The sequence below is a fragment of the Osmia lignaria genome, chromosome 9 (genome assembly GCF_051020975.1).
Source record: "Osmia lignaria lignaria isolate PbOS001 chromosome 9, iyOsmLign1, whole genome shotgun sequence".
NCBI lineage: Eukaryota > Metazoa > Arthropoda > Insecta > Hymenoptera > Megachilidae > Osmia > Osmia lignaria.
In genome coordinates, this window is record NC_135040.1 from 10,877,615 (window position 1) to 10,905,363 (window position 27,749).

At 32.7% G+C, this 27,749-nt stretch overlaps 1 protein-coding gene and 1 non-coding gene across 2 annotated transcripts; both read left to right on the forward strand.

The window, feature by feature from the left end:
• The first annotated feature begins 1,499 nt into the window (after positions 1-1,499).
• On the forward strand, positions 1,500-27,018 carry LOC117600895 (uncharacterized). The gene is made up of 9 exons (XM_034316979.2): positions 1,500-1,771; positions 12,285-12,539; positions 23,820-24,053; positions 24,204-24,376; positions 24,520-24,880; positions 24,963-25,451; positions 25,540-25,770; positions 26,318-26,558; positions 26,761-27,018. Exons 1-9 carry the CDS (start codon positions 1,652-1,654, stop codon positions 26,853-26,855), a joined length of 2,199 nt encoding a protein of 732 aa, XP_034172870.2. The 5' UTR covers positions 1,500-1,651; the 3' UTR covers positions 26,856-27,018.
• On the forward strand, positions 26,165-26,246 carry TRNAL-AAG (transfer RNA leucine (anticodon AAG)). Its single transcript has one exon. It is a non-coding gene; the product is annotated as a tRNA-Leu (tRNA).
• Positions 27,019-27,749: the final 731 nt, after the last annotated feature.

Here is a 27,749-nt window from a genome sequence, read left to right on the forward strand (position 1 = left end):
AAACAGCGTGAAATTTCGAAAGCACTCATGCATTGCTCGTATATTAAATCATTGTCGATAAACAAAAAGACTTTCATCGCTTCCTTGTATCATATCTCCCAATGGCTTTCCTCTCTGTTCATTGTCACGCATACATGCCCTTCCACCATTGCCTGTAATATGAACTTCCTCGGTTCCTCTGGTCAGCACTTCCTGTATACAGGTAACGTTGCTTGACTGCGAGGCACGTTCAACGTGAACAAAAATCACTTCATAACCAATTTCCTTGCTCATCATTATTGATACACCATTCGTTTGCCTTTTGTCAATGCAAAACGGATAACGTACTGAATATATGAATGAAATTTTTCAATAAATTTTAACGTTCTTTGGGGAGTTGTATTATTCAACATTTCAGGTATTTTTTGCAGAATTGTTCATATACATTTCATTTTTATGTTCTTTAGCATTTTCAATTTTTATGAAGTTTAATTCTTTTTTTCAATTCGTATTTTCAACTTTAATTAGTTGAATATTGTAGGGTCATTAGTGATCAGCATAAATAATTATGGGTGGGAGGCTACGTGTCTACATATATGGGACCCTCTCTCCTACATTGTCATTCTCCTCGGAGCCACACACGGGGAGGAGAGGAATCCTGGAACATTGCCATTTATTTCTGGGGAAGTCTATCCTCGGTGCTGTACATGATACTAAGGTCACAAGAAACACAAAATTATAATTAATCTTTTCCAATTTAAATATGGTGGATTTTCTTTATTTATTAAACGTATACGAACAGAAACTTACATACTAAATAAATTTAAACATACATAAATTAAAATTATGTATATTTTATCATTGTGTATTGATAATTTTATTACTACTGTTGTGATCTTGCACGACAAATTATCACAAAATATAATAAAGAATCATTAATTCAAATGATGCTTGCTTCTTAAATTGTAACAATCACTATAATAGGGAAAAGGATATCTCTCCCACACATAAAGGCACAACTTTTAACTTCACTATTTTGATCGAAGAGAAAACCGAACGCCCCACCAACCGTACTCCTTCACGACCGTGTGTCACTATTGCCGCAAAACTATCCGCGTACATTCACAATCCCGTGCATGCAAGTTAAATAACCATATGTCCTATAAAAGTCGACCGGCGAGAGACGTACATTCAAAAACGAGTTCGTCTTCGTTGCAGGGCTCGTTCGTTGATGCAATTTTCCCAAAGAAGGGGAAAAATGGAATACAGAGGAGAAGGTGGGAAAGGAGAAAAACATTGCAAAACTCGTGTTTGAGCGTCGATCCCCACACGAGCCGATGGGATTCACGTGTATAGATTTCGGTCTCGCCCACGGACACACAAGCACAGGACGTGGTCGGTGTTTAGAAAGTCCGACAACAAGAACACGGTGAGGTACACCTTGGTACCAGAAGACATACCCATCAGAAAGGTGTACCAGAAGGTTCACTAGCTTCGCAGCTGGTGGGGGTAACGGTAAGCTAGCGGTGTCAGACGGTGCCGGGCACTCACTGCTCGTCGATTCGCCGAGCGATCGACATCAAGTGTACCCGTCGATCGAGAGAAACAGGATTTTTTCGTCATCAAACAGTCGGTTGTAGTCAGTCAGTGCTCGAAACAGGTATCAGAGAAGATGGAAAAGGATCAACCGGATTCTTTGGCTACCGTGGCCGTTGTCTCGGAGAAGATGCCTCATCCGCCTCATAGCAATTACGCACCCAGCGAGGTCTACTCCTCCGCCGAACCACCGCCGGTAAGCATTCGAATCTGGCCGAGATATTCCCGTTACCAGGACAAAGAGATCGTCTGAATGACCGTTTTCGTGAAAGCCAATCTGGCAGAAAGATTCCGGTCATTGATGAGCAAAAAAGTTGAGGTTTCTAAGCAGGTTTAGGCATTCAGTCAATTGTTTTGCGGTCGGTTTGGTATTTATTTAGAACTGTTTGTTCGGTTTATAGATTTTTTAAGGAATTATGTAATTTTGGGTATTGTCAAGATAATTGGATTGACTTTTAACTCTCGGACGCGACGATGGACCATGGAGAGAGCCCTAATTGTATTTTCTATTATCATCATTGTTTCTCTATCATTATTCGTCGAAAATATGAAAGTTTTTCGTTTAAAAATTATACATTTAACTTTAGATAATATTCTGTTTTGGGTCACGATTAACCCAGGCTCCGCTGTTCAAGAGTTAATTAGTTAAATGCAATTTTTGTTACACAGATGTTGAAGTTATGATAGGTAAATTTTCTAATCTTTGCATAGATTTCTGTCAAGTTTTACATAAATTTTTATCTATTTTTGAAGAAACTAATTAATTTTGAGTGTTGTATTTGGATTAATCCTTAATTAATGAAGTGCAATTTCTGCTGGTGGAGTTGAGTACCTTTTCATAAATTTTTAGTAAAATGTTAAACTTTCATTAACACCAGTTATTGCAATAAATGGCAAAATGTTGTTTATAAAAATAAGTTTTAATTATTTAAATAAGAAAAAATGCAGTATTAAAATAATTTCAGTTTCCTGGAATTTTACACACGAGTTAAGGGCTAAGAGTGTTTTGCAATTTTGCAATGAATATGTGACGTGTTTAAACTAATACGAAGTATATCAGGTTGTTTCTCCTGAAAACGTGCCAAGTAGCGTATACAGTTTAAAAACAATTCAACATGGTGCGTGACTCCGAAACGTGGTATTGTTTGAGCATCGATAATAACGGTACATTACCGCACTACAACGATCAGAATGATTAATTATCAACAGTATAATTCATTCTTTTATTGGAATATATCATTTTATTACACTAGAAAAAATATTGACCCATTTAGTTTAATAGAAAATAGTTTAAATGTTATTATACGTTGATAGTTTCAAGCTAACTGGTGAGAAAATTTCAACAAAGAAAATACATACGGGATTCTGAAATTACGCGTAACTAGCAATTTCCATTTTTTCTTGTATTTACATAGCACACTTGCTGTGTTATATAATGAAAATCTTGATGCCATTGCTTTATAGATTGAATTCTGATAGTCAGTCAGACATGAGCTCGCGGTTGATACGTTTACCGCCGTGCAAACCACAATTAGCAGAATAAAATGAGCAAACACAAAAATCTGAATAGGATCTTAATGTTTATTCTTGTTTTCAAGTTTAATTTTTTAGATTGAATTAACCTTATATGTGGGTTATTAGTACCTATACACGATATTATTGAACAAATTAAATTAAATTAAATATATTATTAGGATGATAATTATTTGTCCAATTAATATTGTCTATAATTTTATACAAGTCTAGGATATTAATACAAATATTAAGTATTAATTTTACTCCAGTCATAATAATGCTAATACCTAAGTACTGTTTATCAACACAAATGCGACGCATGGCACACATACTCTGGTATCTCTGCTACTACTGCTTGTTTAGGTACACTTGCGTGTATAGCTTCTGCTCTTGCTGTGAACTGTTTGTGTGTCTTCTTATTACAAACTTTTCCACTCACTATCACTCCTTTAGTCCTTACGTATGCACTTGTGGTTAACATTCATACAATTTAATATGTATCATGTACCACAAAAGGGTTCGTCCCGTATAATTTAAATAAATAAATTATTAATATTAATATTAATTAATTGATATATTGAAATATTAATTTTCTTATACGGTTTTTCTTTTAAATAGAATATAAAGGGTGTGTAAAAGATTGTGATCATAGTTCGATAATATAAAAAAATGTGTGGGTTCAATTAAAGACCCTCTGTGAATAGCAACAAGTGCATTTTACAAAACGAGGTCGATCAATGTAGAAGAATCATTGTGATAGAGCTGCAAAGATGTTCCCGAGGACATCAGATAAAATGATAGTTCGTGACATTATGTTTAACCTGTTAACCAGAGAGCTTATTTAACTTGCAAATTGGAGTTAATAACAACTGTGAAATTCTATACTGTTTATCTCATATGATTGTGACAACGGGAAATTCAGAAACAGATATTTTTAAATAAAGGGAGCAAAGAATAAAGGGAGTCATTAAACGTGGATAGTTGTTGTTTTTAAAATTAGTATTCGTCAAGTTCTTATTCCTTACATAGTTTGAAAAAATTGATATATACTTTAAGATGATCTTTTTATTTATACACAATTTATAGACTTACACCTCTTTTAAACTAAACAGTCCATTTATATTGGAACATACTATGCCCTCGCGGTAACAAAAAAACAAACCAATGATACATTAAGTTTCAGTACACGTGTATTATTTAAACTTCCGTGACGAGTTAACTCGTTGCGTGCACTTCTGATGTATGTACTTACTTTCCAATGGTTAACAGGTTGAGATATGACACGCAAATCTTCTACTGATAACAACAATTTCAGTACCAAGACAATTTCACTATTTATAATGACTATGACATTAAGAAATTTAACCCTTTGATTTACCCATCTTTGACACAAATTGTACTTGTACATTTCTATATTAAATAATCCAATTCATATATCCAAAAGTAAATAAAATAAGTAAATTTGTACAATTTCCTTTGCAATAAAAAATGTTTTAGTAGCAGAGGAGTTAAGAAGATTTTAATCATAAAAGGAAAGAAAAATAATGGAGAAATCCAAAGAATTTAAAATAGATTATAATTTTTTAACTTTGCATCGTTTTGCAATATTCAATAACAGTTTCTTTGATTATAATCGACAGTTCTTCGTAAATTTCTTGTAAAGATTACGAAAATTGAGTGTCAATCATAAAAAGATTAATAAAGTAAGGGATTATCGGTTCTGCTTATCAAGTATATTTTATAAACCACTATAAAACCGGTAGATCAAGATATTTCATAGTGCAGCGGAAATAATATGTTACGGCATGATAAAATTGTGTTACCTATGAAACATTTCCAATCGAGAGCGTTATTCGAGGGTCTTTTATAAAAGAGCGCGGAAATCTGTGCGAAATGCACTTCCGTGAAAGTTTTAGTTTAATTGTGCAAATCACGTTCGCGTAGCTCTGGTTGCTAGTTTATTTGCTTGATTGATTAAAACTTGCGAGCAAAAACGAAAGAAATCGGATAACTCCAGGGAAAAGTACCTGTCATGTTTTACATTTTGCAATTTCCGCGATCATGATATTCTCCATAAATAGATAAGAATAACGAGTTTGGAACTTGTTTCAATGACAGGATCAATTTTTTTACAATATAAAACAACTGGTCAAGAGAAATAATTTGTCGTTTAAGTAATTGTATACTTTCTCTGGGTATAACTTTTGTTTTCGAAAAATCAAACGTAAATTATTTTAATTCCTTATAACTTTATATCATAATATTTACAATTCTCTTTTTTAATTTTATGATCTTAGACATTTATCTAAATTTTAGGCAATTAAATATTACTGATATTGATTGAAAAAGCATTTCAATATCATAATGTCAGAACTCGATGGAAGATATAAAAATATAAATGATTTGAACGTTTTAGTTTACTCTACTTTTTCAACGAATTGAACTTTCACATTTTGCAAGCGTAATGTGACGCGTTCTGGAAAATCATGCACATCGCGGTTTCATTTTCAACACCAGCCACGTTTTTTTTTTATTCGTTCGTTTCATTAAAAGCAGAAAGTTTCTACGGACCGTGAACAGTCAAAGACCGTTCGCATATTAGAAATCGCTCCATGTCAACTATGTAAATTTAATATTTACCGTTTCCAAACTCAAAGAAACGTTCCTTTGACGATAGCAGTGTGTATTTTCGGCGTAATATAAAGAATATTTTTAAAGAAGAAAAATGTGACCTTTGGTCGGGATATTTCAACCAGTTAACTGTTTTTAATACATGTTTTTTCATTTGAAAATATACATCTGTAGAAACTTGTAGTAACTTTTTAATGCGGGATTAGTGAAAAATATAGGAGATTTAGTAGAAATTTGACAAACTGTTCTTTTTTTTTTTTAAGCGTTTTGCAATGATCACTATTATTTAAAGTTGGGTTATTGGAAATAAAAAATTCGAGATTTCTTTAATACCATATTAAATTATTTAATTTGTATTAAGATAGTACACTTTTCATTTTATTAGAAAAATTTGGATAGTTATATTTTTTGGCAATGGCATATTTTTTAACCAATGGTAACAATACGTGAAGTAGGTACCGACTACTGAAAACATTTGTACGACTGATAGATTTCACTTGCAACGATTTAAACTGCGTTTCTTTTTCAACCGAAGCGTGACCAGAATCGTGTTATTCAGAGTGAACAGAATTCACAAGTTTGAATTTTGCATATCGCCGATCGACAGAGGCACCATTGCATCTCGGCAATTACGCTTTCCTAGAAATTACTATTTAATTTTCACGGAATCGAAATTCAGTACTTTTATTTATATAATGTTAGATTTAATGTTGACAAATTTGCAAAGAAACTCCCCAAATTTTATACTCCAGAATATGTAAACCTTAAAAAATAGAAAATTTTGAAATTTCTAATTGTAAGATTTATACGACTTCAACTAAACATCTGAAGAATATACCGTTCGGGAGACTTTAATGCACGGTGTGCACAAGTCTACACACACGCTAGATAGCAATCATTTCATAATCATTTTATCCTGCTATTATTCAAATAGTAAGTAATTGTAACTTGAATTTCCTGCAATATTACATAACATGATCTTTTACGCAGCGCTGGATTAAGAGGAAATCTAAAGGGGGTTGCAGTTCCGGGCCCCACTTTGCAGGAGGCCCCGTTATAAACCTTCTATTTAATATGTCAAATAATATAAAATGAAATGTTTTTACTATTACCCCCCTTTTACGATTAAATGTTATTTTATCTTATTTTTGCGTTATCTTGATCATTTGATAGCCTCGGGGTTCTAAACATCTTAATCCGGTCCTGCTTTACATGTAATCATTTTTCATTAATGCTTCTATAGAAATTTTAGGATATTGTCAAATATTCATTTGAATATTTTGTTGCAATATTTCATGCATCTATTTCACCTATTAATACATCAATTCTGTGTTATTAAATATTTAATTTTACATTCTATATTTCTTATTTCTGCAAAATATTTTTTAACGAAATACATGTATTATCTATATAATATTGCTAGCCTTATATTATTCGAACTAAAAAAATTGTGGTTTGGAAAAGTTAGTCGTATGCAATTGATCTTGCATTTCCTCGGTTCATGACAATTGTTTATTCTCAGCTTCGCACAGTGTTAATTACCATTCACGAGACGTTATATAAGTGTAAATAAACTTTAGCACTCGTTTCGCGGAAGCGTAGAAGCTATTTCTAGCGCTCTTCCGCCATTTTAATTACTGTCCTCAGACAACATTACGTAGTAAAGTGTTATAAATGCATATAGGTACACTAACAATACCATTGTTAATTTTTGTGTAATTTAGACTCTTATTAAATTCGCTTCGAAGATTCTACAAAAACTAATTGACAGGTGGTTGTTACTATGGTGTATCAAATACATAATTATTATAACAGTCACGCAATTTCTTAGCATTCATAATTTTTTATCCATGTCAAATCACGTAGCGTTTGGATCGCAGAAGAGCGACACTCGCGTGCAACGCTCTTCCTTCATTTTAATTAGCTACAATAGGCGTTATCACGAACTAAAAGCACAGTCTTGTACACATTCGTTTGTACACTCACTCAATAGGACTAAATAAATTTGGGAATCTGTTCTATGTTTAATTAAATTAATTAACTCCATAAAAGAAAATTTAGAGAAATTGATATAATATAAAAAATTAAGCATCAATCAAGTGCTCTGGCATTAAAATTTTTTTAATTTAAAAGGTTGGAGTGCATCACTTTAGCTTGTGAATGGTTCATGTATAACTTTAAATACCGATTTCAAAGCAACACAAATACTTTAAATACAATGAAATTGCAAAGATTGTAGATTTGAAATATGAATGTATGAAATCATTGACAAGAATGACTGATTCAAGACTTTTGACCTGCAATGTCAGGCTAACGGAGTACAATGAGTCAGATTATATCAAAAAGGACAGGTTTAAAAATGTTATCTCGTAGTATATGTGTATAATAATCCTTTCGTCCGAAGTGCCTGGCAACAGTGCCTGTTTACTTTTGTCTGGCAGATCGAGCAGCATAAAGACAGCCTCGGATGGCCTACTATCTCCTCGAGGCCTCGTACCTTAGAGTCGTCCATCCACATCGAGGTCATTACGAATATGTACAAGTACAGTCTGTGTCACAAGCGTTTGCCCTTTTCAATTAATTTACCAATTAAAGGCGTGCATGTAACCGTCTGGTATACGTGAAATGATGGATACTTTCCACAGGAAAATGTTAACTCGTCTCTTACGGCACTGATGGAAGGTACTTTTTCGAAAGTGTAATTACTGTAAATGGAGTTGTTCCATTTGTATGGATGCTATTTCGAGATTTCAAGCTTTAAGGTTTATAAATTCAAATTTCTAATTTTCACAATCCAAATTTTTAAGCTTCAGAATGCAATTTAAAGATTTCATTCAAAATTCAAAGTTTCAGAAACCAAAGCATTAAGTTCAAAAATTTCGAAATGCAAGCTTTCAAGTTCCAAAATTCGAATTCCAAAGTTTTGAAATTCATATGTTTATTGCTGCCAATTTTTCCTTGTCGCTATTTCCCTTAATGAACTGTACGTCTTCTTGTCATTAACATTATCCTTTTTAATTATTCATATATCCCATGATGTTGAAATGATGATGAAGATGATGATCATACATCCAAAAGTAACCTTTGAATCTTCTGTCCTTTTGTATTTTTCTTTTCCTTTTTTTTCATAACGGTATAGTTTTTTAACTTATAGAATTTCCTATCTTATCAATGTTTTTGCTAATTACATCTTTAACTAATTATAATATAGTATATCTTCGTTCAGGCTTCATTTAATTTAATGAAATCTAACACATGTGTAGTTAACTAAAACATCTTTTCGAGTTTAATTAATTACATCGCGATAATACCTGTTTGATTATCAATCCTGAATGATATTCAGAACCAGATTATATCAAGATCATTGAAGCGTAGAAACAAGATCAGGGATGCATTTTCACGAGCTACAAATTTTCACGAGTCTCAAGGTACTGAAGCAACCGAACGAGTTTGAAACGAAATAATAGTGTCAAGGTACAGTTATTGAGCGTCAGAGTTACTTTATTGGACACATTTCCGCCTCGTAACGAGCAACTGACGATTCATCTCGTAATGTAAATCGTTTTAGACAAATCATTATAATTCAGTTACAGAATTATGATGTTATTGATGTCATCTTTATGATTCTTTGCTAAATAGTGTTGCTGAATTGTTAACGGATCTTCCTAATATACCTAACATCTTAAAAAAAGAATTTAATTTTTTTGTATTTTCCGGTAGTTTACTTTAAAAATATGGTCTCAAGGTATGTTTGACTTATTTAAAAAAAAGTCTTTATGCCTTATTAGCATTATTATACTATTAAATCAAATTTTCTTCATTTTTATTTTTGCCTACATGAAATTTGCAGAAATATTCCAATATTTGTTTAAAGAAAAAGAAAGATCTTTAATTTCTTAATAGGGAGGCAATTGACCCTTCTGACCCCCCTAGTTGCGCTACTAAGCATGGGAACAAATGGTCATTGTGTTACGTTTGTATGAGTCAAGAAACAGGTATTAGAGAAACGCTAATGTTATCCAATTGCATTTTTCACTTTTTCCCGTGATTAGCTTCATTCCGTAAAATAGGAATGGTAGGAAAGCACGCGAAAGGAGAGCGTGAAACGACAGACCTCGACTCGGTGGTTAGCCAGCATGAAGTTCCACGTATGTGATTGCATTCTGCATGCACATTTCAAATCGACTACGTTACCTATAAACGATTTTTACACGTGTTTCATTGCTACCTGCAGCTGTCTCGTTTGTAGAAACGTGAACAACGTTTATTATGAATTCTTCTCCATCGTAAAATAGAAAGATCAACGAATGGTATTTAAAGATTCTATGTTAAAAGTTGTTAATTTAGAATTTTTCCTTAATAAAGAACTCGAATAGTTCTTCTTTTTATTTATTACATGAAAAATAAATTTAAAATTGCTTGTACTAAATTTAATTCGGTAGTGATTTGATTTAATCAAATTTGAAAATAACGTTCAATTATTAAACTTTATTAAAAATTAAAATTTTCTGACTGTGTGGATAATCTATTTAGGTTGAATGTGGTTTATTTTTTAAAGTAAATTTTCAAAAACAGAATTCAGAATTTTTTGAAAATGTATTTATTGAATTATATGCAGGATTAAATGAATTATATAAACTTAGTATATGAACCTATTGAATATATAACTTGACTGTATAAAAATTAATACAAATATCAATACAATTTTTTTTTTTATTTATATCTTATAAAATTGAAATGCAAAAAATATTTTCAGCAAAGTAAGTATAATACATTATACAGTACAACGAATATAATTCATATGGTATATAAATTACATGAAAACCTGATGATTAATAAAAACAAGATAACATTTTGTAACATAAATTCTTAATACAGGGATTCTACAAAGAAAACATTTCATCAAATTGAATGATGAGCGATTGCAATCCATTAAAATCGATTTATGATTACAGTTTCCTCACATATCTGGAATTTATTGCGTGAAAGAGACATATAAATATTCAAAGAGACAAAACATGTGCAATAAAGAATTACCTGTACTACATTTGAAAGCAATGTTTTTCTTGCATAAGTAATTTATATTTCATTATTCAAAACGTGTATATACGTAGAATGTAGAATATCCAATTGCTTTTATATCTCGAAAACAAAGTTTCAATCTACAAAATTGCACTTTTCTATTGTTATGAATAATATTCTCGACATTCCTTATCCAAAAGCACAGTAGGTTTACCTAGAAACTTTTCGAAACGATAATAGAAATCGAATAAAGGAATAAAGGAGAGGTAAGTCTGTCGAGCACGAATCAATTAAAAAACCTGAATTAGAATGTAGTTGAATTTATTCTACGAGTTTATTTCTGCATAGTGAGATCATCACGGAAGTTGAAATATTCCTTTCTTTGTCTGTGACGACTGATTGCTATGGACAATACAATCACTTTTGATTAACATAAAATAGAAACGACAAGAATAGCAACTGAAAATCTCGAGTATTTAGAATCTAATAATAAGAGATATACTAGTTCCGGTACTCATTAAAATGATATTATTTCGCATTCTAGCAAAAATTGTGATCTATTGCTCAATTAAACCGAAAAAAATGAATATAATTTTACGAACAAAGACAATGATATTTTGTGGAACTATAATACATTTAACGAGACGAAGAATTTGAAAAACTGGAAACAATTGTGCTCCGACTCTGTGTCGAGCACAGGGTCCGCTTCGGAACAGTTATGGAATAGGAGTAGGAGAATCCTTTTTTCGAATTTGGTTGTAGTAAAGTCAGTAGCTAAAGAAGAAAGAGGGACTGAAATCCGGATTTACTGCCTTCGTTTAAATGTCTGTGTCAGTGTAACCATACTAATGCACAGATGTATTTTCTTAGAAAGTAAGCTGGAAGATACGCATCAAGTTTTAAAATCCAAGGTGAAGTTTTTTATGTTGCACACAAAATGAGAAGGAAAATTAAGATTTATGATAATTGAGAGGTTAAAAAACTTGTTGTTGGTTTCTGTTACGTTCATAAATTTCTCATCATAATGGGCCATAATAAAGTAAAACTCTTTATCTTATTTGAAACAGGATTTCATGGGATTTCAATTTTATCATTTGTAAAAGTACTTTCTTCGTTTTCTCATTCTTAATGCTGTTTACATACGTTTAATCTATGCAAATTGATTAGATACAATAATTATAGAGAACGAGTAAATAGAGCAAATAATGAAGTGTATTTGGAGCCTAGTGGGATTAGACACCTCCTCTGCCGTTCCTAAGCTTCTGCTTATATCGGGCGATCTTAAATAAATAAAATGTGCCTAGCAGCCACTCCCCCAATGGTGTCAGGCAAGGATAAACTGCCTTTTCATGGTTTTGCCAATCATTGAATCGGGTACGGGGAACCCAACACTTAACTTTTCGTCGGCATAAGGAATTTTGCTCTTGGGTCGAAACAATCAACCTGAGTGGGTTATCAACTACACCCACCAGGCGCTTTATGCCCGTTTGATCTTTCCGAGATAATATTTGATTAATATTTTGTTTATTTATTTACCTCAGGCATACATGAGGCCAAAAAGCACGGCAGTTCAAATCACAAGGATCGCGGCCGTCACCTTGGTGACCATGTCCGTAATCCTTGGAAGCTTCATCCTCGCAGCGTCCTGGGTTCAGGCTCGAGCATCCTGCACTCCTGAATCAATTGCTGCTATGCAAGCAGAATTAAGGCTCCAACAACAACAGCAACAGCAAGCTTCAGCCTCCTATCAACAAGGTGAATTCTTGAAGCATCTGCAACCGGAAGCTCTCATCCAGGTAAGTTCAATAAAAAAGATCTATTAAAAAAAAATACAGGTACCACTTAGTTATTGTTGAAAAAATTTATAAGGTATCAATTAATAATACTTACGCCATTAATTGTCTATATTGATAAAAACGACCAAAATATTTAAATCTTTGGAAATGTAATTCTTTTGGGCGTAACATTATTTCTGTTATGGTATTATTTTCCCTTTTTTTTAGCTTTTAGAAAACGTAGATATCTTATGCCTTTTTTAATATAACAAAAAAATAAGTATGAAATACTTAGTGCCCTCTAATTGCAACATGAAGTCCCATGAAGGATACTAACTGACAATACGTTTTATCAATATTTATTGATATATAGTTTCCCATAATTGTTAAATTAACAAAATGGATGTTGAAATTATAATCTTCCTTGTCATAAACAAATTTTTTATAGATATTTAAAAGAAAAATTTAAATTCGGTTTTTTCAAAAATAAAGTTGCAAATAAAAAGAAATTTATTTATATTTCTAAGCGAACTTAAAGCCTTTCTTAGAAGCTACATTACTATTATTGGAACAGCTTGTTATAACATATTTTATTTTCCATTTCTAACTATAGAATACACTTTCAAAGTGTGGTTAGAAAACCATAAGATATCCAGTACATTTTTCCATTTTGAAACTGTAATTCAATCTTCCTGGAAAGACAAGTATGGCACGTATAGTTTAGAAAAGTTTAGAAAAGCATTTCCCCAGTTAAGTCTCTAAACAAAAAGACAAGTTGCTTCGGTGCAACTTGTTTCGCTCGTTCAAAGCGGTACCAGCTTTCGAGATTTCTAAATGGTCACCTTGATTTTAATCGAATGTAAAAGATCAATCGCCAATAGATTGTAACCGATCGATCGGTTTTCGAATATTGTTTCCAGTCGAGTGGAGTCGTTGAGGTTTATGGTGGAAAGTAAGGAAGTAAAACGCAGCGGGTATTGTGTTAATATGATTAGCGGTGACATGCTGAACATAGAAACTGATTTGTCTCTTGCGGTTGAAAAAGGTTGAATAGTGTTAATTCTTAAAAGGCGAGAAACTCTTAAGTAATCATTCAAACAATACAAAGATACCTAAGTGCACGTACGTGTCACATGCTTTTTTTTATTGTATACTCGTCTACACAAATATTCGTATTTATACATTTATTAAGTCGACAATTTTGCAAAAATAATAATCTTTTTGGTGTAACGTTATAGTAATATTTTTAATGCAAATAGAGAAAAAATAATAGTAAGTTTAAGTTATTTTCTAAGAATTTAAAAATTTGGTTTAAATGTTTTTTAGAAAGTAATCGATTTAGGTATCATTTTCTTGATTGAGAACAGATACGAAACATAAGTAGATGTATGTTCAAAAATGAAAGTGAAAGCAGAGCGAGAAAGTGGAATAGTTTTTCCACTGCTATCACCATGTTTTTCAATGTGTTTAATAAGACATAACAAACTTTAGAAAAATAATTTCCTTTAGAATGCTTCAGATAAAATCGCAAGCTAAACTTCCATAATTTATATCACTCCTCCAACAGCTATATTGATTAATTTTGCATAAAGTGAAAATAATATAAGACCATATTAAGAAATTATTTAAAATGAAAAGTATTTACTGACTTTTAAGACTTACTAAAATTAGAGCTAAATACATTTAAAGCAAAAAATATTGCAAATAGTAATAGTAATAGTAACTGAAATACTTTTATTGAGATAAAATAACATCAATTATTAATCCAAGTGAGAACCAATAGAATCAATAATCTTTTGTCATATTTCTAATAACATTTCAATCTTTTTGCACCAAAAGTTACAGAATAATTTGAAGCAAAACACACCTAAAGATCATTCATTCAATTTTCTAGTCTAATAATTCAGGGATCAATATGAATTTTAATTTTATCCTGAAAGTATTTTTGTTATAATAAGAAAAGAAATAAGAATTGTTTCTCACGGCACTCGATGGAAAGAAAGGATCGTGCTCGATCTATGATCACGCCCTTCTGTGTGGTATTTACCTCGATATTACTTGCAATAACGAACTGCTAAGATTTACTAAGATGATTTATCGTGAACTTTTTCATTTGTAAAGCCGCAAAGCCAATTTTGTGAAGCAATACTTGCTTTATGGATAAATCAGCTTTACACGAATTGGTTGTTATCGAATATTCATCGTAATTAAGGTTTCTATTCCTTAGAGATTGTAATATTTTTTACTTAAGCATGAGAAAGTTTCCTACTTGAAAATGTTAGAACACTTTCTATTATAATTTTATGACCATAAATTGCACCCTACCCAATAAACAGGAGCGATTATTGAAAAAACAAAAGAGAAAATTTAAAGATTCAATTTTGTAGAAATTTTGAAGATTTTAACAAGGCAGAATCAATTTCTGTAATCAATCAACCTTTAATATATATTTTGCAATTCTCTATTTTTTATGTTTATTTTGCAATTTTATATTTACACTAAAAATAACTTTAAATATTATACATTAATTATACGAAATTTTAAGTTTGTTATTTAACTAATTTCATGAAATTGGTAGGCTTTGAAATATTCGAAGAAGAGCAATTAAAGGGATTATGTTAAACATGAAAGTATACGTTAGATTCTTCACGCTCTTTCAGTATGTATGGAAATAATAGCTGAAGGGGAGTGTTAATGAGTGAATTAAGTACTCATAAAAAGGCGGAAACTTAGAAAGCGTAGAATTACAATCAAGGCAAGAAGCTCGTTCGTGTGCAGTTTTGTAAGCAAAAGAAGAGGCAGATTGATAGAAAGGATCATGAATCAAAATAGAGCACGCAAATTTTCAATTCTACTTTCGTAATGCATAAAAGTAGCCTTATTGTTGTGAAAATATCCTAGAAAGTATCATGTTCGACAGCGATTCTCAACTAGTGGTAAGTACACGTACCACTTATGGTACGTGAGAGGCAGCTGTGTGATAAGTGGATAATTTGTGCAATATACAGTTTGAGTAATTTGTTTTATGTTTAAACGTTGAACAGTGAATAACAAAAGATCATCGATAATAGCGACAATTATTTTAATAATTGGAGTTATTCTAATTTTTTAAAAATTAATATTTAATTATAAAATTAACATTAAATTAATTTCTGTAACTAATAGTCAATAATTTGTATATTCAAATTATTTTCTCGAAGTACACTCGTCATTAAACAAAAAATATCCTAGAAAGGGTTAAGATTAGGTTTAAAATAAGGAGGACCCAGCATCCTCTTTTCTTTTACCCCCTGTTACATTTATAATTGTTATCTCCATCCACCTATCATAGCTTTCGACGGATGTCTTTAATCGATGTTTAATTACTATTAGAACGAGGACAAGTACAGTGTTTGAGTCATTTTATCTCGTTTGAAAGAAACTGTGACGATGAATGTCGAGAGAAGGTGGAACAAGTGTTAGGTAGCGATTCATAAAACACATTAGGTATGTAGGTCTCGGTTTCTCTCGTTATTATGATATATTACTGTCAATAACAGAGAGATATAACAGTATAAGATAGTTTGAAAACCTTCGCTCATAATTAGAATTAGGAATATAATTTTCCCCTAAATTAAAAAAAAAAAAAAAATCAACATTTCAATGTGGTAATTTCTAGTAATTGGGAATTAAATAAAACGTAAGATCCAATCAGCTTAGAACGCAATTAATCGCTGAGAAACGAGAAACACCGTGAGAATCGATGGATCGCATTTAGATTCAATTATTCAGCATCGCGCGTTTCAATGTATCGTCGGCAATTTCCAGCCAGTATCGATTAATCGTTCGAAGGACGAGCGGCATTCAACCTGAACGCTTTCCCCGTTCGTAAACCGTTGGCTTTCGAGGAGAACTCCTTTGAATGCAAAGTATAGATGGTACCCTGAGACTTATCAGTAGGAAGAGAAGGATGGTTAATGCCGTGTTGCGAAGAAGAAGAAGCGTGTACCGTGGACGAGGAATAAAAACCGTAGAACGAAACGCAAGAAACGGTGCGCACCGGTGCCTGGAGAACTGCGTTCAAGGAGAACCGCAACAGTGACTTACGTAATCCAGGTTACGTTCCTCGATGGACGTACGATCTTAACGTGAAACAGGAAATCACCTTTTTACTTCTTTCCATCTACGAATCGTGTCGCTGTTTCGGTTTAAAAACCTATGCGAAGTTGTATGGACATTAAGACGATTTTGATTGTTAAACAATGAAATTAGAATCCATTTATTTGTCGATTTGGAAGTTATTCTTAATTCCATTTTACCATTTTTACTGTAGTATCATATCTACAAAGTAATTTAAAAATTTTTCCAACACAAAAATATTTTTCTTTAATGGAAAAAGAAGGCGATTGTTACTAACACAAGATAAAAGGTACGGGTATTGCCGTATTCAAACGAGGACGTGCTCGAACGTTCTTATAGGACAAGGACGACGATCGTTGCAGATTTAAATAAAACTTTGTAGAAAATTTCCATCTAGGATACATAAGTAGCATGTATTCCATTGAACTGGACTAATTAAAATACGTTTAAATATAGTTTAAGGATCGTCTACAAAAAAGTACAAACGTAATCGTTCTTTCGATTCAAGTCCTAAAAATAAAGAAAATGAATTAACAGGTCGGTGTACAATGTTGACTTCTAGAAAAAACATTCGGATTCATAGGAAAATATTTTAATTTTTCATATTATTAATTTATCAATTTTTCACCATCCTATTAGAATTATCAGATAAATATGTGTAGGTACATTGTTAAATTGAAATTCTAATCACGTAAGCCGATCTTACTTTCTATTGGCTGCCTTAAGTAAACCGGAAACTGTATTACATCCACGTTATTTGAGCGTGTAACGCATACAAAAACGTCGACAGAATAGCAAGAAAATTAATAGCAAAAGTTTTTGCAAACAATGAAAAATTTTAATCCAAATATAAATCTAGTATAAATCTATCTCTGTAATTCGAGTAGGGAAAGATTTGCATTTGTTAATTAATCAATCACACGTTGAAAGTTAAACACCTCATTGCGAACATTAGCGGCTTATTCTCTTTTACTGTTAACAAGTGAAAGTTCCTCAGAAAAGACCATGCACTCACCTTTCTAACAATAATAAGTGTTGATTATGATCATCTACTTCGGTGCTAATTAACGAAGAAGAGTTTAGCCGCAATATTATAAGATCATTTTTAAAAATACAGTTTATTACGTGTTTAATGATCATTTAATAATCGAAAGCAATAAGATATTATCTGGGATGAAATTCTAATAATCAATTGGCGATATTAAATATTTAACTCATTAATTTTCATAGATTAAAAATATATTATCTTCAAAATAGGATATTTTATTATAAACAAACTTAATTTATTTTTAAAGCATTTTATCTAATCAAAAGGTAAATAAAAAGCAGCTGTGGAATATTCCAGAGGTTTCTTCTTCACAATTCGTGTGACCGCATTTCGCCAGCCAATTTTCTCAAGCTCTCTCTTTCACGGTTCACTCTCAACTGTCCTTTTTATTAAACGCACACTGTCATCTTCTTTCGCAAACATTTGCTGCACCTTAAAAATTAAGAACAGGATTAATCGAATATCATAAGTTGGTGTTACTTTAACTCAGTCATGATAACTTTGACAAAATATGTTCATTTTCGATTTTGCATGACTGTAAATTGATTTTTATAATACTGATTAGTCATTGATATTTCATACTTTCGTTATGATATGCAAAATTGATTAAAACAAATATTTTAATTAATAAACAGATTGGTGCAAAAAATAATTCAAGCATTTATTTAATTTTTTCAATTGACGATTTTAACAAAACAAAAAAAATATGTATAAATGAGTGTGGCACAGAATATTTCTTAAAATTTGTCAAGGACTGTCTGCTTTATTCGTCAAATTAATATAAAATTATTATTTACTAACATAACTACGACCATGCCAGGTGTTGATTTTGGAGAAAATATCTTATAACACTTTATTTGAGTCACCCTATATTTATTTTTGTTTTCTTTTTAACTATATAAAGTTGAGATAAAGATATGAAGATGAATAGATGAACCATAAATTCATGAAAAAAATTAATTTGCTGATAAAATGATTGAGGATCATGTTGCTGATAAAATGATGAGGATGCTGCGAAGGATTTTTACGTCTCTCGATGGAAAGGTACTCGTAGCACAACAGAAAGTGGGTTGCACATTGCACGAGCCAGCAGTAAGGTGAACGTTCTCTAAAAAGATTTTCTCTCCGTAAACTAACTGTATTGTTACCTGCTCCTTTCTGAGACGTTGTTCACATACCACATTTACCTTGACGACAGAAGCCACTCCTTATCAATTATCAAGAATGATTTTCATCCGTTCTATACGATGCGTTCGCGTGCTACAGCGATGCTCATTGAAGTTAGAAAATTTCTTCGTTCTTAACGAGTATCTTCTAAATTTCACTTTTCTTTAACGTGATTGAATCGTAAATCAATCATCTTATTAATTACAACATAACTATCAAAAAATGATTGTGGTCTTCAATGATTGTAATCATTTCTTTAAACTGTTGTTGAGAGATGTACGTGAATGTAGAGAATATTTTGTAATATAGAAAGTGATATTTCTCATGATCGTAACTATTATTGCGAAAATTCATTGGGAAATAGAGGAAAATATTCGGAATACTTTGCAATATATGAATAAAGTAGTGTTTTTTGTCATACCATTTACTAAATCTGTATAGAGATTTTTCAATTATGAAATGGCATATGACTATTATATTATTAAATACTGTTTTTATTTTTAATACAGTCCAAATTTACAGAACCTAAAATTGGTACTTTGTGCAATTAATATAATATTAATGCTATTTAAAATCTCCTTTAATTAATTTACTTTCGATTATGTTAGATTTGTGATTTCTGCCATTAATGATCCCCATGGTGTATAAAAGGGCAAGACAGGAGGGGCAAAATTCTAAGAAATACAATAGATTTGAGAAAGTACACAAGATACAATGGGGATAACTTCATCAGATAACTTACCTCCAAATTAAAAATAAATAATACAATAGTCGACATATATCTCAACAAAAAGATCTTACGATTAAATTCTGTAATTTAAAATTAAAAAACCTGAAAGCAGTTATTGTGACTACCTGGTAAATCTACTGTTGAAAGTGTTATTTTTACACTGGTGTAAAAGGCTTATCTGCAACAGTGTCAAAATAAAGACATTGAAATATGGAGAACCAGTTGGTAGGATTGAAAGTATGATGCTCTTGAAGGAAAAGTATGCCGTTGATTTCCATCTGGCCAGCGATGAAGGCACGCAAGTGCAACTCAACATCATTGAGAACACAATGTATCCTTGTAATATAAGGTTGACAGTGCGCGAGTCGTTTAACGACGATGATTATCCGTCATAATGGTTCGCTAATTGATAGGCAGCCAGCAGAAAGGGTTGGCAGGATTTCTAAAGAAAGCCTGTGGGAACGACTAGTCGTGAGGCTCGTCTCTCCGGCAAATTGCAATACTAATTCCTTATTCTGTATTGCATGCAACGCGAAATCCGCCGATTTCCTTTCCTCGTGAAATCCTTCCGGCTCGTTCAGTAACTTGGCCAAGTTCTCTGAATAACTCGAAAGTAAGATGTTAACGTGTCTTGTAGGTATTTTAAGAAAGCGGTTGAGTGAAATTCTGGGTGACACGAAGCAGTTATAAAATCGAGATTCCAGATTTTTAAATAATAATTAAAAGGAGTTAACACGGCACCCCTATAGAATAAATGGAATGATGCATAAAATCTACTATGTGTTTAAATTAATTCTGTAGATTTCCTTCATTTTTTAATCGAAGATTTATTTTTAAAACGTCATGGTAACTTCAATTAATGAAATATTTATTGTTATTATATTCTCCAGCCATTTTTCAAATACACAAAATCGCAAGAAAACATTCAAATTTAAAACATTACTTAAGAAGGTGTAATACTGAAGGCAATAAATTAATTTGTATACTTATTATGAATCATAATTTTAGTCAAATTTCAACTCTGCAATTCATAGATTAGAACTGAATGTTCAGTGTTTGAAATCCTTTCGCGACTCAAGAGGTGTAATTGAAATTGGAAATTACGTTACAAAACTGATAGTCATTACGTAAACCACCACATGCTATTGTCTGTTCCAAAGCGATAGTTTTTCATGGAACAGAATCTTCACACTTGAAGAATTTTACTGTTGTTTCCTTACATAACTCATATCTATTTTCGTTTTCTTTTTACAAAGAGACAAGAAAATATCGTGACACAGAAATGGTGGTTAATTTACAGGCACTTATACTTTAGGCATTAAGAAATGTCACCTGTTTCTTCTCGTTCTAGCTTGACGATTATGCAGGTTGTCGCTCAAGCACCGCAAATTGTTTCTACATCCTAAATAATTTTTCAAGTTGAAAGTTTTTATTCTTTTATGGTACCGCCTGCATATAAATTATACTAAACAATGATTTACACCTTATATTAAAATTTTATTTAACCTACGCAATACAAAAAATTTGAAGTATAAGTAATTTGCAAATAATGTTTTCAAATATTCTGATTTAATAAATAATAAATTATTGTAAATCTTATTCGTGTGTATAGATTTGGAATTTCATTTTTACACATATAGCATTGTCATATCTCCAGACTGTGCACAAGATACTCCGTAACGTTTGAGTTTTATCAAACATTTGTTTAAATTCCATGATGATATTGGTACTTGTTACTCAATTATAATACTATACAAATTTTTGTTCAAGTTTAATGATCCCTGAATATACAAATTACAATCGTTGTTTAACTTTTACGAAATGGAGGCAATAATCAGCTTAAACGCTGACGCAATAACAATATCTTTAAAAAAGATAATATGATGTGTACATCACACGAATTATGCAATAAATTAAATACACATTTTGCAGTTACGCTGAAAATTCTTATATTTTTAGAAGGCTCAATGCCATGTATACTGAAGTTAGGTATTATTTATTTTTAATATTTTTATTATTGAAGACATTTCCATTTCGTAACAAATGTAATTTGCATTAAGTAAAGGATCACATTTTTTGATTTAACATTGAAATAAAATAATAAATAAAAATTCAAAATAGAAACTTGAAAAATGGGGTATATCTAATAATAGTTATTCAGCAATTTAATATTATTTTAAAATTCAATTCTTAATTGTTTTTTTTTTAATTCTTATCAAGGACTATACATTTTCTTTAATCCTGCGTTACATTATTTTGTAATCTGCTACATAAAATAATATGTTATGAAATTTTTGTCCTTTTAAACATTTGTGATTTTGTTTTACATAATGTTGAAATTTTTTAATATTGCATGCATAAATTCTTAAAATAAAAAGACACTTTTTAATTTAAACCTGTATTTTTCCAAAATTAAAAAAAGAATTCCGCAATAAAGATTAATATGAAACATGGTGACATTAACATTTTGCACAAAGGCGTCTTATTTGAAATTGAAATTCACCTTACAACTTGAATAAATACAAAGATGAAATATCCTCTAAAATAAATATGTATGTACTTTCGTTTCATTGCTATGTAAACGCAAGAATGTTAGTAAATACAAAACATAGAACTTTCTCATAAGCCAAACCGACGATGAAGGTTGCTTTCTGACCAGTGGTGAAATGATCGAAGTTTGTTTCAGTGTATCTGGAATTGCGAAAACCAGAAGCAGATCGGTAGCTAAAGCCATTCCGGCTACCTTTCATTGCGTTCACTGATATTCTAGAAAGTTGTCACTTCACGTGAAGCGAAACCTCTCTTTCGAACCAGCAAATAGAACCGGTCGAAACGTCTCAGCTAGCAAAGAACCTGATGCAACTAACGTTTCTTGCACTATAATGGTTTCCTGCTGACCGATCACAAATTAGTTTCTCGAAAGTATTAAACGCCAACTTCCTTCCTATCGCCATCCGCCAAATACTTATCTTGCATCGTTTCCTCATTTACCGTCTCGCGAAACCATAATCTACCTATCCAACCTCCAAACGACGCCATTTTGCGATACAGTGTTAATACAAAATCGCCATTTTTGGTACTTTTGAAGCGTAGAATTATTTTTTTTTTTAATTTTTATAATAATATTTAATTAGACGGTTAATGAGATGTTCAATGCTGGATTAAGGAAAGGTCTAAAGGTATGTTTAAGGAGAGGTGCAATGGGGTTACAGCTCTGAGGCTCTTTTTCCATGAGGGCCCATTATAAGCATTCCATTTACTATATTTAGTGCACAAAAAAATATCATGGGGCTTGACATCTTATTGCAAAATGGCGTCCAATTTTATAAATTGAGTTTCGCATCAACAGACAAACATGAAGTTAACGGGACGGTCAATAAAAGATGATGAAGAATTTCTGAAACTAATCGGCTCATTTACAGCTTCTGTTTATTGGAGCATATCGCTGCATTGCTTCAACCAGTCATTATTAGCATTATCAGTATCGGTGATTAAATGTAATTAAAAGCTAGCTAGTGGGATGATTTAGATCCCATCTGACGAATGACCTCTTCCTAGCGAGAGAAATCGAAGAAGATCCGGAGGAGATGCAGCCATGGCGAAAACAAGCCACGAGTATTCCTTAAGCCTTTGAAAGCTGGATAAATATCGCCGCGGTAATCATCTGTTGATGCAACTCTTCTTCCTGGTCGCGACATCGGGTCGCAAGTGAAAGTGAACTCTCTTGGTGTTATCGTGGTGTAAAACTGAGACAGAGAGATAGAAATCGAACCCGAGCAACGATGAGACACGTTCGATTAACTGCCACGATATCCGACATAGAAATGTCGGAGAGATCGTATTTTATGACTGGTTCACCTGAACCCTGCCGTTTTTTATCTTATCTAATACGAACCGGGTCATATTTTAAACGTCATTCAAAACGAGATTCTAATCATTCGGCGAGCACGCGTTGCTAGTACTTCATTTAATTCTCTATGTACTTGTGTAACTTTAAAATAACGTATCAGATTTCTGTAGGAAATTCGAAACTTTCTTTTTTATTTTCATTATTATTATTTTTTTGCTTTGTGCCATTGTGCAATAGTAGAAGTTTAAGTACGTTTAAAGATGTCTTGTGATATCTTTTTACAAATGTAGGTGTTTGTAGAGATTATAGATTACAGATTGTAGATAATAAATCATAGATGATAGGTGATAGATTATAAATATTTTAAAGGAATTTTTTGTTGCATAGGATACCACTGAACTGAAAGAGGCACAGCAGAATTTGGCTGCGCAAACACCAGTTAAAAAGGAGGTAATGCCAGATACCAAGGACATCAAACTTCAAAAGGAAGACGAAAATAATTCAAAGTCAGATAGTGAAAGCAGTGATCACGACGACGACGATGATGACTACGATGACGACGAGTTTCCTCCTGTTCACATTAAGCTACCCCTTCAATTCGATTTTGACGAAATTGCGGGCGTAAGTTGATAAATATTAATGTATTCTATAAATTGACAAGTTATAAATATTCTTCTATTTTTCTTTTAAATGAAAGATAAATGAATAGAATGAAATGTAAGTAGTATTAAAAATTTCGTTTAATAAATTAAGACATTATTTCTTTTTTAGACTCTGATTCAAGAGGCACGAAGCAGAGTTTCTTGTGTAGTTGAAAGACGAAGGGCCGATCAAGTGATGGACGGTGCTAACAACAACGTGGAAAACAACACAGACTCTCGTTACCAGAGACTGAGCGGAGAACGCGTTGCTATTCTCTGCGAATCTGGCAATCCTCATCAAGAGTACGTATTAAAACAACAATAAATGTTTTAGCTTTAATTAAAAAGAAATTTCATGTATGCATTCAAACGGAGTCCATCGTAGAGATCCAAAAAGTTATAATAATTCATTCAAATCATCATCAAAGTGAAAAACATAATTCCAGGCAACAGGAGCAAGAAATGCTTACTCCGATCATCATTCCTCTGGGAACAGTCCAAGTACCTCTTCAATCTCAGGAACCAAACCCAGGCTACCATCAATATCAAATCCACACTCAATATCAAGTTCCTGATATGCAACAGTTGCCTCTTAGTGACCCACGTGGACTGAATCACATTCCACCCGGTGTTCTTCCACCTGAATTACGAAACCTTCCTCAAGTTACCATGGAAATGAGACCACCGCGTGTAGGACCACAGGCTCCCATGATGGGACCACAGAATCCTATGATGGGACCACAGAATCCTATGATGGGACCACAGAACCCTGCTATGGGGCCACAGAACTCTGCACCTGGACCACAAGTGAGTAACTTTTACTTTTGAAAAATTAGTTTCCGTTTCAAAATAATCTTTACGATGTTCGAACCAATCGTGATTTGTTTAGGTTGAGATACGTCGAATTCCCATCGAGTTGCATCACTACCCAGTGAATCCAATCAGAGGAATGCGACCCCCAATGCCCCAGGAGCCGCAACAAGTACCAATGATGTACCATCAAGTCGAGCAAGCACCTGGAGCATTCAATCAAGAACAAGGACCAGCTATGATGCCTCCACCAGCACCGCAGGCGGAAGCTCAAATTCACGAACAAAGAGTGATTCCTCACATGCTGATTCCTCAAACCGAACAACGACCACCTCAAGTTCCACCTCAAGTACAACCTCAAATGCAACCTCAACCTCAAGCTCAGCCTCAGCCTGAACCACAACCGGCTCAGGTTACCGAGAGACAACGTTCTCCCTTCCAAGGAATCCCGTTCGAAATTCGAAGAATCATCCAACAAGTGCCTGTGGAGATCAAGAATATCATTCAACATATCACTGGCGAAGGGAGACCCGTCCCTGTACAAGTACCTGAAGGTGCTCGCCGCGAGGTAATTCTATTATTTAAAATATCTATTTTGATTGCTATATAGAATACGATTTTGTAAACTTTATAGAAACGTATTGAATAATTTTCAGAACGTTCAAGAATTCAAACCGTTCCCGGAAGGAGCACAACCCATCCCTCTTGGACTTCCACTTCCCATAGAAGTCCGAAACTTGTTGGAACATGGAAGCATAGAGAGTCATCAGCGATCGGATGCTTCTAGTGAACAACAGGAAGCTAAATCTTACTCTGGACAAGAAGAAGATAGCGAGGAGGAAAGAAACTTCCCAGTACCAGCTGAAATTCGTAACATAATTCATCAGGTAAAAGCATATTAATTAATTTCGTATAGTTTGTAATCTCTTCATTCTGACACAGAGTGAATCTTATTTTATTTTGTATTTTGTATCTTTCAAGATATCAAGATAACTTTGAATTTTTAGATAACATCATACTAGAAAATAAAATAAAAAAATCATCGTGCTTAGCATTTTGGGTTTTAATATATTAGCAAGATAAAATTACATTCCATCGTACAATTTAAATTTCTTCTCAAGGAATAATATACTGCAATCAATAATAATAAAATTATAAAAATATGGTTCCTAAAATGATTGAATGAATTATTCCATTCTGATTTTTAAATATACTTTCTGTGTATTATATAAGTTTAAATGAGAACCACTGCATCAGCAATTTTTTACCAAGCCATCAGGGGGTAGCGTGGCCGAGCGGTCTAAGGCGCTGGTTTAAGGCACCAGTCTCTTCGGAGGCGTGGGTTCGAATCCCACCGCTGCCAAATTTTTTTTAACACACATTTTTCATCTACATATCCTCTCAATTATATTTATTATCATCTCTGATTTTTAGGTTGTAGAAGGCAATGCTTTCCCGGTACCAAGATTTTCTCTGTCACTGAAACCTGTAGAATCCTTAGAAATACCAGTTGAAGCTCGTGCCGAAGTTTCCGACAGTCAAATGGCTGAACAAGATCAAGAACGACAACCGGAGCAACAACACGTAACCCACATGATGATACAGCAACAGCACCAACCACAACAAACGCAACAGCAACCGCAACAGGAACAAGAAGAAGAAAGTCGTCCGCATTGTAAGTAAAAAACGGTGCACCTATTAAAATTAAACGCTCAGGTTTTCACAGAAAAGATTTTTATCTTAAATGCAAAAATAATATAAAATTAAAAAATTGAAATTAAGTGTCTCGCATAGGTCTGGTAGTGGGTTAATTCAAAAATGATTTGTTTACACGTATTTAATTAAATATTATATAGGCTGTTTTTAATTGTTTACAGATGTACAACCACGCTCAGTGCGCTCCATCCCAGAAGCGTTCACCCATCGCCGCGAGAAGCGCGTCCGTCGTTGCGCCTGTGATTGTGCTTGTTAATTTTCCATCCGACGCATGAATGTCCCATAGTACCCACTTAAAGAGAATGCCCTCCACCCCCACAAAAAATTTCGAAACACATTCGATAGGTTTCCTTAATCTAAAAGAAACCTAACCCAAACGTTTCCCTTCAAGTTTTACATTTTTTTTTTTTTTTTATAAACCTTGATACTATACTCACAATCAGATACATACACTTTATTGAAGAGGACCAAATGGGACAAGAATTTGAGAGATTAAAAGCGTTTCATTGTGTTTGTATTTAGTATCACCGCGCTATAAAACAGCAAAGCTGTTCATGAAAGCAAATAAATTGATAAAAATAAAAATTTGCGGCTCAGAGGACACCGTAGAACGTAGACACTTATATCGAAAGAAAAAGTAGAAGAACGAAGATCCATTAATATGAGTGATATTTTTTTAAACTAACATGTCTCTGGCAGAGAGGGCGTATATTAACTTTGTCGTTACATTTCTTTTTCTCGCGGTAACATTTACATATAGGGAGATGAATCTGTGATCGTTTCTTTCATTTTCGTTTAAAACAGAATTGTAATTTTTTTGAACAATAGAAGACATACACAACGATCATTATATGGCCAAGGAGAGTTTTTGAATTTCGTAACTTGCGATTAACACTGATATTTTTATTCAGAGAGAAAATCAATAATTTTAAAACCCTTCTGTAAAGATCAAAACGATTATCGGTGTGTGTATTCTAATTTTGCAGACTAACTTCTGAACCTCCATTTTGCATCTACGCTAAATTTTAAGGTATGGACACTTTATATTTCTGTATTTCTGTATAACTTACACACACATATAATTCTTATCTTTTCATGACAATAAAGCGATATTGATTAGACTTAATATCCTGTGAACGTGTTCATCTTA